General features: G+C 35.6%; 2 protein-coding genes across 3 annotated transcripts in view; both read right to left on the bottom strand.

The window, feature by feature from the left end:
- CPQ (carboxypeptidase Q) overlaps positions 1–16,924 on the bottom strand; it is a 638,038-nt gene that overhangs the window by 352,759 nt on the left and 268,355 nt on the right. The gene's annotated exons all lie outside the window — the stretch shown is intronic.
- The window catches only part of PTDSS1 (phosphatidylserine synthase 1), a 40,113-nt gene continuing 29,669 nt past the window's right edge, over positions 6,481–16,924 (bottom strand). The window contains exons 10-15 of one of the 2 annotated variants that reach the window (XM_081952156.1): positions 16,220–16,319; positions 13,901–13,966; positions 12,915–12,984; positions 9,333–10,623; positions 8,800–9,302; positions 6,481–7,698 (exon numbers count right to left, since the gene is read on the bottom strand). In XM_081952156.1, the coding sequence (XP_081808282.1) occupies positions 10,514–10,623; positions 12,915–12,984; positions 13,901–13,966; positions 16,220–16,319 (346 nt within the window). In that variant the 3' untranslated portion in view covers positions 6,481–7,698; positions 8,800–9,302; positions 9,333–10,513. Of the gene's footprint in view, positions 7,699–8,799; positions 9,303–9,332; positions 10,713–12,914; positions 12,985–13,900; positions 13,967–16,219; positions 16,320–16,924 lie in introns of those variants that run through there. The other variant, XM_081952157.1, reaches the window with a different exon arrangement.

The raw sequence follows: 16,924 nt of genomic DNA, 5'->3' as shown, positions 1-16,924 counted from the left end.
CAATTCCTCAATCCCATTCCATGCTTTATAACCATCTTTCCCTTCCCGATCTATTGAAAGGAGAGGGCTAGATCCTTTGCTAAAATTAGTTTTCAAATAATATCCGAGCACTCAGGAGTTTTCTATTCCAAACTCCCCGAAACCTCACTCGCTGTTATGACTGCAGAAAAAGAAAGCAGGTGCAGTTCTAATGGGGGATGCATTTTGTTATAGAAAAGGGTGAAGGGTGCTTGAGAAGTCAAAGAAAAAAAATGAGCCTCAGATATCGTAAACATGCCTGTCTGCCTCTCTCCTGCATATAATCCTGTTTCAAAATCAGAAGGAAAATGGCTGTGTGGAAGTATGTCAGGCTGAACTGCTTAGCCAGGCTGATCCCAATGCCTCGATTAATGTCGACTCTCTCTGATTCCTTCCCCTTGAGTTACAGGGTCCTGGCATTCAGCCCCCAAATCCAGCTGAATAGCATCATTGAGGACTCTTCCCAAGGCAGCAAGGCAAAAGATCCTTCATGGGCAGCAAACTCTGGTAAAAGAAAATAATCCACTTCTCTTTTGCCTTCTCCTCTGCATGACTTCACATTAGCCAGAGTTCAATCATCTTCATTTGGGTCACCCTTCAAAGGCTTCTCATCACGCCCATTGCAACAGAAACTGTCCTTACAATACAATACAATAGTAGAGTTGGAAGGGACCTTGGAGGTCTTCTAGTCGAACCCCCTGCCTAGGCAGGAAACCCTATACCGTTTCAGACAAATAGCTATCCAACATCTTCTTAAAGACTTCCAGTGTTGGGGCATTCACAACTTCTGGAGGCAAGCTGTTCCATTGATTAATTGTTCTAACTATCAGGAAATTTCTCCTCAGTTCTAAGTTGCTTCTCTCCTTGATTAGTTTCCACCCATTGCTTCTTGTTCTGCCCTCAGGTGCCTTGGAGAATAATTTGACTCCCTCTTCTTTGTGGCAACCCCTGAGATATTGGAACACTGCTATCATGTCTCCCCTAGTCCTTCTTTCTCTTTTCTCTCTTTATGAGAGTAGTTTAAGATCTTCCTCAAAGTAGCCAGTGAAGTGGCTTTCAAGGTGATTTCATTATCCACAAGAGAACAACTGAGCAAAGCCACAACACATGAGCGGAAAATAGAGCTTCTTTGTCAAGTTTTCTTGACTTGGGCGCACTGATGAATCTCTAGAGAACTGAACGAATCGGATCTAGGACAATTCGCCACCGAGGAGGTAGTGGCAATGAACTGTTCCATTCTGGAGGAAATCTACTGGAGATTCAACAGCCCATGTTTCCCAGAAGCACAAAAGCAGGAGTAGGCATGTTATGTTTGTGAAATCCATTTGTGAATCTTATGTTAGCCTTTGAAATCCATTTCAAAGGCTAAAACTGCAGATTCAGTCCAAAGTTACCTGGGATTTAGGTAATTATTTTATTGCTTCTCAGGCTCGCTTCCAGTGCCATACCTTTATTTCCCGAACAGCTTTTAGATGAGGGAAGAGAGAGAAATCATTTCACATGTGGTCAAGGGGAAACTGCTGATCCCAGCACATTCCGAAGGTGGTGAAACATACTAGATACACAAAAATTAGTATGAATCTACCTCATTTCCCTCCTTGGGACTATTTGTATCGGTGACATCTGTAGCTTTTTCGGCACATACCAGGGTAGGTGGTGGGAGAAGGAAAACAAACATCCAAACCAGAACTCACAGTTAATACAGAACTATTTCAAGCAGATCTCACTGCTTTCCTTCCAGTAGTAGTATGTCACTTGAAGAAATTCCTGTTATAAAGCAGATCCTGGTTTCCCCAAATTTCTGTCTGTTCCTCCAAGGATAAGAACCCACATATGCTGAACTTATGGGGTTGGGAGGCAAGGGGGAAAGTATTACATGTGTCACAACGCAAACTCTACCTCTTATGCACTTGTGTGCGATGAAAGGATAGAACTTGTTTCATGATGTCACGTTCTGTCATGTTGGCTTCATCAAGGCTAGCAGCAGATGCTGGCAGCGCTAAGACTTTTGCATTGTATCCATCAAAATGTAGGAAGTTCTAACTCATATCCCATTCTTGTGCCATGCTAGGTGAGCATAGGGTGATGACAGAAAGTAAATGTGTGAAGTGTGGGGATGTAGAGATTTGTATGAACCCCAGGTTCAAATCTCAGCTTGCTGTTATTCAACCTTGTCTGTTGCAGATGGCTGTTGTGGAGGTGGTACAACATTGTGAATAGGAGTGGTGCATGAAGGGAAATGTGTAGGAATGCATTGGGGGGAAAAACAAGCTAAATTAAATGGAGTTAATGACAGGATATGCAAGAAATACGTTTGGACACTATTCAGGTTGGCTAACATTATTATTTTGGTAGTGTAAAATAGATTTCCCACTAATAAAAATAGGGTTCACAAAACAATTTGCACATTCATAGAGAAGCAAGGCCAACGGGTTCAGGTTTCTACTTCATAAATGTGGAAGGGTTGCATCTCTATTCAGAAGTTAGGTGTGCATAGGATCACAACTCACAGCTGAGCTGAACATTGTACACTTCCAGATATTTGATGATCCAAAGCACTATGCCTCTCAAATCCATGGTGATTCGAAACAATGAGTCCTATTTTGTGATGAACATTTCGAGGTTCAACTTACTGTGGGAACATAAAACATAATATTTTAGGATCCTGTGTGCACTCAACCAACATATGAAGCTACAATGTGGTTTCTTTGCTGAGACATGGCAGGCTGTGTGAACATAATAGTGGTATTTTGTTGCGGACGTCAGTATTTTGCACATTCTGTAAATTCATCTGCTGTTTTTACTCTTTCGTCCAGCAGAGGTAGACATGCCTTCCCAGGCAAATTTTCACTTAGCTTTTTTTAACCTCATTACTTCCTACAAGGTCCCTTCCTCTCCTTATTTTTCTAAAACTTGATTTTTACTTGGGCAGAGCTGCCAAGGAGGGTAAGGTTTCTTTTCTAACCAGCTGGGCAGAATGCCACATTCAGTCCTAAAGCATCAGCTATCCCTGGGATAGATAATTGGAAGGCGACTGCACACTTACATTTTTGGACGTTTTGTTTGAACGAGTGATTAAAATCTACTGTCAATTATTGTATTGGTGTTCTGGGATTTGAAACCATAGTTTACCATTTATGTAGATGTCTGTCTAATTCGCTTGTGTCCACAAAAGAGGTTTAGTTCCTCCTCTCAAATCGTTTCTTGGCATCTTTCGTGATATCATAGATCCTCTCACTACTTGCACTCACATTCATGGTGTCAAATACAAACCATCCTGCAGCAGCAAGAGATCCGTTAACTTACATTGTCAACAATAGCACTGAGAAAGGGATGAGGACTATATGCTATGTTCTCCATTCTAAATCAGGTTAAGTAAGGACCATGGATTGGGTTGCGAAAATCTGGGCCACTCATAATGGAAGCTGAAGAAATAGTGGATCACCTGGTTAATTGCTACAAGAAGATCACACAGGCTGTGTACAAACAATGGTATGACAAAGTAACAACAATGGAGCATTGGAAGATCTGCAAGAAAATTCCATTTGCCTGCAAGCAAGAAGCGGTAGGACCACAAAATAGCCAAAGAATTAGAAAATGAAAAAGATAAAACACTTCAGACCTTTTACAATTCAAACTGACAAGCACCTGCTACATAACCATCCAGACTTAACATTTTTAAAAAATTGTTTTAAAAATAACAGAAGAAATTCCAGTTCAATCTCTTTTGTTTTGCTTTGTTTTTCTAGCGTTCTTCCTCTACCAAATGTCTTCAGGCAGACTGTCCAACTGCCGGTAAGGACTGAGCTTCTCATAAAGGGACTGAACCTACCTAGAAGTTCATTTTATTTCACACCACATGGCAAATTAGCTTTCTTGCTAATTAAGGTTCAGTTTTATATGTGCTAATTGCCCTAGGTGCGCTTTAAACTGCACTTTAAAGCTTTGATTAAATGAAGGTAATATTCATAAATCATGCCATGGAAGACCCCCCCCCTCTCCCCAAAAATTAGTGCTTTGACTTTCATTATGTATACCAATATGTAAAAAAAGATGTGAATGTAAGAAAAACAGCTTTAAAGCAAAGAATGTTGTGATTGACTAGCAAGCTTCTCTAACTGGAATCCTCGTTATGTCAGAAAAGCAATTCACCAACATTTCAATTTAACTTGGTCAAAATGCCAGCTCTCAACTCCATCGTGTCTTGAAACTGTCAGGGTTAGGATCATCTGGTAAGGTCAATTTGATGTCTCCAATTAATCCTACAAAAATGTATCCCAAATCATAGACAAGCCAAAATCTTCTACCACTCTCTTCTTCTCAATGCCAGATAATGATTTACAGTTAAGATTTAGTAGAACGCTAAATTTTTAAGCATTTGTCTATTGCTATTATTTGCTGTGGAACCTGGTGGCTCAGTGGCTATAACGTTGAGCTTGTCGATCAGAAAGGTCGGCAGTTTGGCGGTTTGAATCTCTAGCGCCGCGTAACAGAGTGAACTCCCGTTATTTGTCCCAGCTTCTGCCAACCTAGCAGTTCAAAAGCATGTAAAAATGCAAGTAGAAAAATAGGAACCACCTTTGGTGGGAAGGTAACAGCATTCCGTGTGCCTTTGGCATTTAGTCATACCGGCCACATGACCATGGATAAGTCTTCGGACAGTGCTGGCTCTTTGGCTTTGAAACAGAGATGAGCAACGCCCCCTAGAGTTGGGAACGACTAGCACATATGTGCGAAAGGAACCTTTATCTTATTATTTGATAAGTGCCATTATAAATACACTAAAAAAGGAGTTTCGAACAAACTACTACCTAAGTTCTATTGCATTTCTGTGGTACCCTGGAAGTCATGGCATTTCAATTTTTTTAAAAATCCTTTATTTTGCAGGATTACACTAAGAAACAAACACATTTGGTTTTTCAAAGTATGCACATTTAAAATCAGACTCATCCAAGGATGTGTGTCCTAATGAGGCATCCTAATGATGAGCCTCATCATGCTCATTTTGTCTTAAAAGGCAAGTTCATGTCAGGTAATCATATCTAATAGTCCACAGCTAGCTAGCTCCTGTTACTCAATCTGTTTGGGATAGCACCACAGAATAAACTCTTATTATGCTTTGGCAAGTTTGGCTCTAGCAGTGGTTGAGTGCCATCTAGAGAAGGAAAGGTGAACTAAGCCATGCTAGAGAACAACAGAAAGCCAGCACTTCAGAATGCAATGCTAGAAAAAAAGAACTGAGCTCTAATATAGAGCTACAATAGTGAAACTGGTTGAACTTCTCAAATGTTAAAAAGTCAATGGTGAACTATGTATCAAAGCTTTGGAATTTGTTTATCAGGAATTAAGCTTCTATCCAGGGTGGAGGCAGCTGAAGGAAACATGTTGAGGAATTGGAATGTAGTACTATTCCAAACTGTTAAAGAATGTTTGTCAAAAATGGGTGATCTATCTCTTTCGGAAAAGGTAATATGTCCTATAAATCAAAACAATGCAGCAATGGGATACTGTGGTAGACATGTTGATATTATACAATCATATTTTATTGCAGTATAGTCATTAATAAACCAATAATGACCAATAGTCTGCAAGGTCATTCTTTTAGAGATATTTCCTTATCAGATTCCTCAATACCTTCCAAAATGACAAAAATTCTAATGTACTGACTTCACTGGAAAAACCGAGATATAATCAGAGATGTACCCGTTTTGAAAATAGCCCTTGTTGAATTGGAGAACAGTCAAACATCCACACAACATATGTTTCATGACATTTTGTATTATGTCATACACTGTTTTATGATCATTTTTCTGTCGTAAAATACTATATTTTATAAAATTTAAATTCCAGTGTCATGGGTCCCCAATTTTGGATCCATTGTGTAAGTTAGCTCATTTGAGGTACTTTGGTTGAAACATTATTGCCTTATGATGCACCACTTCGTCCAATTAATCATTACAGAAATAAGAGTTTTAGTATTAAATAGCTAAGGTACAGTATAAGGTAGTTTTTCTCTCTCTTTTAGTTTGTATTTTTAGCTTGTTTGGGGATTCTCTTTGCTAATTTTTAAAATTAACTTTAGATTGTTGTGTATGCATAAAACAAATACATAAAAATCAGTGGAGGAAAAGAAGTAGACTAATTGAATTTAACTTACTTTAAAAAGAAACATTTTTCAGAGGTACAAATCATTTGTTAGACTGGAATTTATAGGAGATTGTTTTTGCAATGATCCATTTACCTTAATGAGCAGAAAATCAGTTTTAGGTAAAATTATTTGGGCATGGAAATTGATATTCTAGTTTATAAGACACAAAGAGTTATTCAAGTATCATTCACGCCGATAAGAAACATAGACTAAAAACCAGGGACAACAGCAATTTTCACAGCCTCGTATCTTATTCCATGCTAATGTCTTTGATCTAAAATGAAATGTTAATAAAAGAAACCAGAAAAGTAATCCCAAGCAGTCCAAAGTTTATTTCTCATAGGTGAGAAACAAAAGTACAATGGAAACCAAACTGCATGTATGGTATTGATTGTATATAATCTTTGTATGTAGTATTGCCTTCAACTCGGGTTGAATATTGACGGCAGCAAGATTTGCTCATTCCTAGTCTATATCCTTCTTAGCCTTCATTCTTTGTAGAAATCACTTTGCACCAGACCTTTCTACCCTCCCAAAGGCAATCCAACATCCCCCCACTCCAAAATGACAGGTAGAGCAGTATAGCAATGTTCACAGGAATAACATTTTTTTAAAAAAAAACAAAGAATTCCACATTTAAAAAGTAATTCAAAAACAATCGCAACAAACTGAATCGTATACTAATCTCAAATCTTTTAAAATGGAATGAGGCAACAAGGAAGTTAGAAGGCAAGTCTAGAAATCTACAAATGGGAGCAATTCTGTGTCTTTTCAGAATTCTCAGTATAAAGAAAGTAGCAGTGTCTCTCTTCAATTCAGCAGCAGTGAAGAAAACACTTGGATGGGAGAGATCTGATTCAGAATACACAGCTTCCTTTATTTCTAGCAGCCTAAGTCTAATTGCCGTGGAAAGTAAAGCACAAGTGCATCATCCCTGCAGGCTAATGATGCTTTGAGGCAATATATTTCATTAAAGCTAACCAATACAGAACAGGCCATGAATGAAGACTTTCTTGGATTTCTGAACTAAACTAACATGAAAGTGTCAGATCACAGATGTCTTTCCTGTCCCGTAAAAGTGTTAATTAAGGAGTGTTCATCTAATCAGCTTAGTCATGCATCTTTTAACATGCCATATTTATATATTTTAAAAATATTTAGGCCAGAATCCAAGCTGTGTGCTGAAGCATCACAAGAACGAGTTGATGCAATTGCAGTTGCTGGTCTTCCAAAGGCATATCCCCAGATCCAGGAATTACCAAGAAATTGAAAAACCTATCTCCATACATGGACCAGTTCATCTCAATGTTAGGGAATGTCAACACAAACTCTAGTTTTGCAAGATAGATATGGATGCCCATCCGGTGTACAATAAAGATATCCACGTATGTCATCTATCAAAGGTGTGTCTGTATATTAAACTGTTTTGTAAACCTAATGCCTAACTCTAGCAAGGTGAATAGGAATCTTATTATTGACTTTAGCAGAGCCATGATCCTGCATTTTCCACTATCGGCAAAACAGGAAAGGCTCTTTTAAAAAGTGGGAATTATTAATATATATATATATATATATATATATATATATATATATATATATATATATATATATATATATATATATATATATATATATATATATATATATATATATATATATATATATATATATATATATATATATATATATATATATATATATATATATATATATATATATATATATATATTATATATATATATATATATATATATATATATATATTATATATATATATATATATATATATATATATATATATATATATATATATATATATATATATATATATATATATATATATATATATATATATATATATATATATATATATATATATATATATATATATATATATATATATATATATATATATATATTATATATATATATATATATATATATATATATATATATATATATATATATATATATATATATATATATATATATATATATATTATATATATATATATATATATATATATATATATATATATATATATATATATATATATATATATATATATATATATATATATATATATATATATATATATATATATATATATATATATATATATATATATATATATATATATATATATATATATATATATATATATATATATATATAATATATATATATATATATATATATATATATATATTATATATATATATATATATATATATATATATATATATATATATATATATATATATATATATATATATATATATATATATATATATATATATATATATATATATATATATATATATATATATATATATATATATATATATATATATATATATATATATATATATATATATATATATATATATATATATATATATATATATATATATATATATATATATATATATATATATATATATATATATATATATATATATATATATATATATATATATATATATATATATATATATATATATATATATATATATATATATATATATATATATATATATATATATATATATATATATATATATATATATATATATATATATATATATATATATAATGTTCCTAAGGACAGTAAAATTGGCCAGCTTTGGACTTGAATATGAAGGGAGGAAAACAACAGGTCTGCCTTTCTACAACTGACAAATAATAAAGAAATGGAACTCAGTGAGGGAACCGATATTTGAGAATTATGCAAATATATGTGTGTGGAATAACCAGCTCACAATTTTCAAAATATGGATGAGAAACTACCTTTACTTGGTTCCCCCGTCCCGCCCCAACATGCACAGATTTAGCAGAGTTGCAACAAATAGGTTATAGCAGTTTTTAATGCAAGGGTCACACATTTATGAGTGGAGAAAAAAGGGTTTTCCACAGCTTAGCAGCTGCAGCGTAACTGTTCAAAAAAAGCAGATCTTGCGTAGAACGTGAGGTGGTGTGAATTGTGGTGGCCTTTTTTCTATCTACAGTCCTTTGATTTGTATGCTGAAGCCTTTACAACAGATCAGACCTTGGGTCCATAGCCTGTGGCACTCTCAAAACTAATAATACCTCCCAAACAATGGCAAGGGTGTGGGTTCTCGTTTAATTGATCACCTTGGACAAGATTCTCGTTTAATTGATCACCTTGGACAAGATTCTTGGCATAATCTGACTCACAGCCCACTTGGGACACAAAAAGGAAGTCAAGGCAAAGAAAATGCAAATTTAACTTCTGACACCTTAACGTTTAATACTTCACCTCCTTTTCAGGGAAAGTCTAAGAATCGACATTAAAGGTATATTCTATGATTATTTCATAAGAAATAAAAAAGGGGGGAAATCCAGGAAGACTCGGTGTGAGTTTGTATATAGTGTTCCTTGTTTTCTTTTTCTTTCTTTTTTGTTTAAATAGCAATGCTGAATGGTGCTTTCCTAGAACAAGCACTTTATCAGGCCAAGGAGATTGTTGTAAAAGTGTCAGCATGTATTTGGCTTTAAATCTAAGGTCAAGTTTTACTATTATTGGTCACAAGGCCTACATGATATACTTCTAAGAAGGAAGTGTCTTATGTAAAATACTGTAGCCGCCAGAAAACAAAGGGCGATACGCTTACGTAAGTATCTGTTGCTATGTTAATAAGTACTGTATGGACACAATCCATACATAATAGGATTGTGAATTCAAAGCATTCAACAGAATTAAATATTATTTTAAAAACACTACAAAAATTTGGAATACGCTTTGTAATACTCAGCAGTCTCAGACTCAAAAATGGAAGTGCTGCTTCCTAAAACTGAATATAGCACAGAAGGGCTTAGTTACCAAAAAAAGCAAAGGCAATATAGCAATCAAAAAGTTATGCAGAAGAATGCAAAAATGCAAAACAAAAGTAAAAACACACAGCCATGGGCATATAAACCAACTGGCTGACAGTTAACTTTGGATCATACTTCTCAACTAAACCAAGATCTTCATAAGACCTTCACTCTACCGCGGGGCCTCTCCAGAGCAAGCAACCGCTTTGCCTTTGAAACCTTTTCAACTGTCTTGAGTGTCAAATGCAGAGTCAAGCCAATTGATGGCAAGGGACAGGCAGCTAATGATTTGCAATACACAGATGAATTCCCTCTTAACAAAGTCCAAGACCTCCGATGACTGAAGAGTTTGTTCCCTTCAAATCTCCTCCTCATATCTTGTTGACCTTCAAGTAGGGAATTCAAATCCAGGGCCAGTCTTCCTTCTTTGCTCTCAGGCACAACTCTGGGAGAAATCTAGAAACTCACAGTCTCTCTCTCTCTCTCTCTTTCTTTCTCTCTCTCTTTCTTTATCTCTTGCCAACCCCATTCGTTACTTTTGTTTTTGAATGACGATTTCTCTTCCTGGATGAATGGCTGTCACTGTTGCTTGAGTGTTTGGGTGGACTGTCTTCCATTTCTAATAAACAATTGAGCAGATACACAAAAGCACAGAAGAGGTAATCACTCAATTCACTGTTTGGTTTGGTTCTTCAGTCAAGGGAAATTCTGGATTAAGAATGCATATTGAAAATTTAGTTGAAACCCACATGCCATCTAGTGGTTAAGCTGCCTTCTAACTAATTTTACAAGTCATTAAGTGAGCTGATTATTGTGGAATATTCATGCCGGCTGCCTTTTAAGCGACACCACGAAAGATCTGCTAAACCTTGAAAGGCGAAGTTCCTGCTGGATGGATGTACTTGGTGTAATTTTATATATTACCAAATTTTATGTAATTTTAAAAATCATGGCAATATAAATAAATTTCAATTATTATCACATTTTTGTAATGTGTATGAAATAGTATATAACCTAGATACATTTTTTCTCCTTTTGGACTTAACTCACAGTTCTAGACAAGTTTTTTAATAGATGTATTTTAAATATCATGTTAAGAATACATCAGTTCCATCATATACTGTATACAGCAGACCATCTTTGGAAAGATGCCACTGGAATCCATCAACTATCCAGAAAGACTGAAACAAAAGCTGAATTCTGGTGTTCCCTTCCCTGCTCCTGTTAATAGAGTTATGGAAAATGCTGGAATGCTGTGATGTTGAGAAACTACTTTAATCATTCAAAGAAAAGTCTTTTTTCCTCAGAGTTTTTCACATCGTTTTGGTGCAAAAACTTACTGCTGAACACAGATCCTTCCACCTGTTGAACTTGGGGCTACAGCAACTACCGTATTTTTCGGAGTATAAGACGTTCCGAAGTATAAGCTTTAACCTAGCTTTTGGGGAGGAAAACAAGGGAAAAACATCTGCCTCTGCCTCCCAGCAATTTGCCTCCTTGCAACAAACAGCCAACAGTACAGACAATATACACTGTTTGTAGTGTTACATTTCAGACTATACTTGTACAGATGCTGTTAAAATTGATGTGCTTTCTGGAAGTATAGTTATTCTCTGCTATTTAAAAGAAGATACAATAGCACTGGGCCTCTTCAGATCAAGCATTTATTTTAAAAAGCTTCTTCATTTTGTTAAGCTGTCTAGAACAATAATAAAGCAGTCTTTAAAAATTAAGTCTAATAATTTGAACATTCTATAGGCATTTATAGTTATTGACTTACCTCCTTGCAGCAAACAGCCTGATTAGCACAAGAAAAAAAAATCTGCCTCTGCCTCCCAGCAATTTGTGTCCTGGAGCAAACAGCAAGTTTCACTTTCAATTTCAGAAGGCCTTGATCATCAGCTGTTTCAGGTTGCAGGGATTGATATAGCCTATTGCAGCCTCCACAAGCCCCATTTTCCCCGTTTGTTGAAAGGAGGTAAATTGCTGAGAGGCAGAGGCCAAAGTTGGGGGCTGGTGAGTGGGTGGGGCTACATTCAGTGTATGAGACCAAATATTCAACCAAATATTCACCCTCTTTTAGGGGGGGGGAAGGTGTGTCTTATACTCTGAAAAATACGATATTTAAATTATTAAGTATATTTCTAGCACCTTCGTTTATTATTGCATAAAAAGTTTGGGAGTCACAATAACTCCAAAGGCGAATAATGCAGATGATGGAACTGACTGACCAGGAGCCACAAATGTTTACATAATAATACATTAGCCTTTACAATTCCTCAAAAACTTCTGGAACAGACTGATCAGGTTAGTGACCTCCCCCCCAACATTAGAACCACTACTGACCTCCGCTCCTTCCGACAGAAATTGAAGAAACACCTGTTCCGACTGGCTGGTTTGGCATAATTTATAATGTCTACCTCCTGGCATACACATTCTTACTGGTTTTTAGAGGGATAGTGTTTTAAATTTAACTTGCTATTTTAAACTTTTGTATTGATTTATTTATTTAGCTGTACAGTTTGGCATATTTTATCCTCCTCTCATACATGTATTTATGTAGTTATTTCTATGTTTGAATCTGTTGTATTTTGATACGGACTGTACACCGCCCCGAGTCCCTTTCGGGAGAGGGGGCGGTATATAAACGCTAATAAATAATAATAATAATAATAGTCCTCTAGAATTACTCAATAGATAAAATAATACATAGTTAGATACAGCTCGTTAAATCCCTTTAATTCTTGAGATAATTACAATAGACCCTAAGAATACTATAGAGATCATCAGGCAGCAAAGGGTATGAAACCAGATTGTGTGAATTCACAAGTGATTCATGAAAGCCTGAACTAAATGGAATTTTGGTGTTATTGATATGACAAATAAATATACCAGAGCAAGTGACAATACCTCTAGTGATATTAGGATTTTGCCAGGAAACATCCGGGATGTACAAACTATCTTCACTTTCCGACAATGACTGTTGAGATAAATGTTATAAAATATGTTTGATAATACTTGTAGCAAAGAAACACTATCAGTTTAATAAATGAGATAACTAAGTTAATATTTGGAATTCACTTTTTTATTTCTTCTTCAATTATATGAATTTAATCAAAAAGTAAGAAAGGAACTCTTGCTCTCATCTGTAACTGTATGCAGATGACCGGTTGAGCCCGAGGGAAGGGTCAAACACGTTATAAGTCATAAGTCCCTGCACACTCATAAGAAATCTAAGTCCAGCCCAACTTGAATGTCTTCATTCTTGCTCATTTCCCTTGACCGTTAGTAGCTCAGATTTATGTAGAGAGCTTAAGCTTGCAATAAATCTTTATACTCATTTGAACTGCCTGAATCTCCTCTTGACCACAATCCTCTTTGACATTACCTTTTGCCCTTCTGTTCACACACAAATCATTGATCATTTCCTCTCCAACTCTACTCCATAAGAAAAAGTACATGGAATGCAGAAAAAGACAACTAAGGACAGATTTAGACCCAAGAATTCTGGCTCAATCATAGAAGAGAGCTCAGAAATGGTGAATGTGGATGTTTGCACATCAACCAAATAACCAGTTTCCTCCATTTTTGTACTGCTTGAAACCAGAAGCCTTCAGAAAGTTAAAAGCAGAGAATAAGAGCAATAGCCCTCTGACTATTGCTTCTCTGTTGTATATTGTCGCTGGACATTTTTATTTAATGTATAATCCAATCTCCCTTCTCCAAAATAGTAATAAAAATGAATTAAATTTAGTCACAAATTATGTCTCTATGTAAAAGTTCACCTAAATGTCGACAGGTTATGGCTAACATATTTTAATATGTTTACCCAGAGGGCAACAGTCTATAATGCAAGCAATCTCATGAGCCAGTTTTAGCATTTCCATAGACATTACCTTTTCTCGTCCGTAATGGTCCGCATACCACACCATCCCATACAAACACAGAAAAGTAGTAACTGCCTATAACAGAAGAAAAAGAAGATGGCCTTGAGTTGCTCTTTTAATATTTATTTTTAAAAGGAATTTATGCCCAATCTCTGATGGTATGACATGGCTTGCTAAAAGAGACAATGACGGTATTAAAAATGGAGGTCTTTTTCTATAGCAGTTGGAAAAACTGCTAATATTGCAATAGTTTTTTTTTTTGAAGTAAGGTGCACTTTTACTTGTCTGACCTTGCTTTTACTAGGTAATAAGGCTTCTTATGTATGTGTAGACCTATGTTTGAATCTAAGGTCACTTAAAACACTGAAACAAATACAGGACACTGTATTGCAACCCTTTATACTGACTTCAATATTGTCAGATGATTTATGAGCACTGATTTTTGTTCTCTGTCCCATGCAAATATATTTGGACAGCTACTTTTCTAAATAAGTTAATCAGAATCAATGGTTAAAACCAGTGGTGGGTTACGACCGGTACGCCCTGGTACAGGCGTACCGGTTCCTGCTGGGAGCATCAAGTACCGTTTCGGTACAGTGCTCCGGAGGGCACACCTGCTCGCCTTACCTGTATTTGACCCAACCGGGCCATTTGTGCACATGCACAGAGTGAACGGCGCTTGCGCAATTCTCCGCCAAGCAGCTGGAGCGTCGCAGGTAGTGGGTGCGTATGCGCGCACTGCGCATGTGATGAACGCCCGGCCCCGTTGCAGAGTACCACTTGCAACGGGATCCAGAACCCACCACTGTTTAGAACAGATTCAAGAGACTTTCGTAGACTAGAGCTTTGAAGACTGGTTGTAAATCTCCTTTTTCTGCACGAGGCAGTCATTCACAGAGGACTATCTGGTTTCACAATGTTGGCAATTCTGTGCTTGGAATGCTCAACTGCTAAAATGAAGAATGCAACAGAGAGCCTTCACAAGGGCAACAATGTGGCAGAAGACTTCGATGCAACTGCACCACTCTGCAGATATTCAAAAGGAAAGCTGCAGATTGTGGGATACTGGGAACTAGAAGGAAAGATCTTATTTCCAGTGAAAGAAATCTCATTCTGATCTCCTGCTGTCTTTTGATGCCAAATTTTGGAATGATGCTGTGAATGCTATCATAAAATGGCTACCAGGATGGAATTAGTTTATCATGAGGAAACAATCTTTACAAAGCACTGACTTATCAGACTTCAGTAGTACCAATTTGTATTACTCCTGCTTATGTTAATATCTAAAAAAAATAAAATTATGAATAGGGCTATGATTACATTTTATAAATTGTGTTGATCATGACTTCGATCAAATAATTGATCACCCCTTTCATTGTAAAAGTTTGCGTTTTGGTCTGCAGACTGTTGCATTTTTAATGTTTATTGTTATTTATTGCTTTTTAAGTAGTAAGCCACTCAGCATCTGCTTTGTGGCAGGATGTAAACATATTAATAAATATTGAAGAAATAAAGTAAATCTTTTTATACATACATTTATATGTAAGAAATAAGATATAAGCAGGTTTTTGCATTCTGCTTGTTTTGAACTCCCACAATTTCTATCCTGCCTGGAGCTGAATAAAGTTGAATCAGGAATGAAATTCAGCAGGTCCTGGAAAACCGGTAGCGGAAATTTTGAGTAGTTTGGAGAACTGACAAATACCACCTCTGGCTGGCCCCAGAGTGGGGAGGGAATGAGGATTTGGCAGTATTCTTCCTCTGCCACGCCCACCAAGCCACGCCCACAGAACCGATAGTAAAAAAAAATTGAATTTCACCACTAAGTTGAAGTATAAAATATTTGCAGGATTTATTGTCTTTCATCCTGTCACATTGGTCTTTTCCTATTATGTGAGAGAATGAATATTTGGTGACAGCATGTCGAATTGTAATTGTTGGTCTATATTAAACATTACAATCTTATTATGAATTTGTCAGCATGTATTTAGTTTAAAAAATATAGTTCTTTTCCTACTTAGCAATCTTAATTAATGAAGGCAACTGAAAAAGGTGCTATTGAAGTAAAAAAGTGTTCCACTGGAACAGCACACCTATCTAAAATAGGTTATTGCTATCCTAGCAAAATTTGATATAATATTTACCTATAGAAAGGGAATGAAAATAGCATTTTCCTGGTTATAATAACCAACGAGTTAAAAACAACTTGTCTTAAATAGGCATGTGATTTCTGGGAGGTGTTATCCCAGTAACTCTGCAAGATGCCAAGTTAAGAAATTGGGTTAAAATATAAATGCGTGCAACCTAAATGAAAAAAGATGCACTTACCATACAAAGAAGCCAAAATATAACATACAATATTTGTGTTTTGGAGAAGAGATCTTGACCAAATTTGATGCACACAATAGCTTCAAGGAAACCAATAACTCTAGAGAGATGAAAAGAAAAAACTCGCTTTACCCTAACAATGTCAACTTGTTTTTGGTGCATTTTGAGAAACATTTTCTCATTACTGTCATGTTATGAATCAGAAAGCAAGATGTAGGGATCACCCACCCACCCCATCCCCAAAATAATTGCGCAACTAATTGGATCACAGTGTTTTATACTGAGCTGGCACTGCTTTTTTTCTTGCCTTTTCCTTCCACAACATACTTTCTCATAAGTTTATATTGGCCTCTTTCAGTGTTTTATCAACATATTTTCTCGCTATGTAAGAAAGCTAAACTATCTATACTGACCACAATATTCATACTCATTTTTAAAACCTCTCTTCTTGATTTTCAACAAATGCCAATATAAAGGATCTGTTTTCCTTCTGATGATGAAGTCTGCCATGACAATAAAATCAAAGGCAATTAAAAAAAAAAGCAGTCTTGAGTTCTGTAGGCCATTTGCCATCATTTGTCCAAGAATACCAATGCCTAGTGCAGTCTTGTTGTTGAAGGCGAAGACCCCATCCATTAAATTATATGTCACTGTATTGTTTATGGGAGAGATGCCCTTTACCCAATTCCTCTGATGTGACCTATC

The sequence above is a fragment of the Natrix helvetica genome (genome assembly GCF_964273705.1).
Source record: "Natrix helvetica genome assembly, chromosome: 4".
Taxonomy (NCBI): Eukaryota; Metazoa; Chordata; class Lepidosauria; order Squamata; family Natricidae; genus Natrix; species Natrix helvetica.
This window is presented reverse-complemented; position numbering and strand designations above follow the sequence as displayed.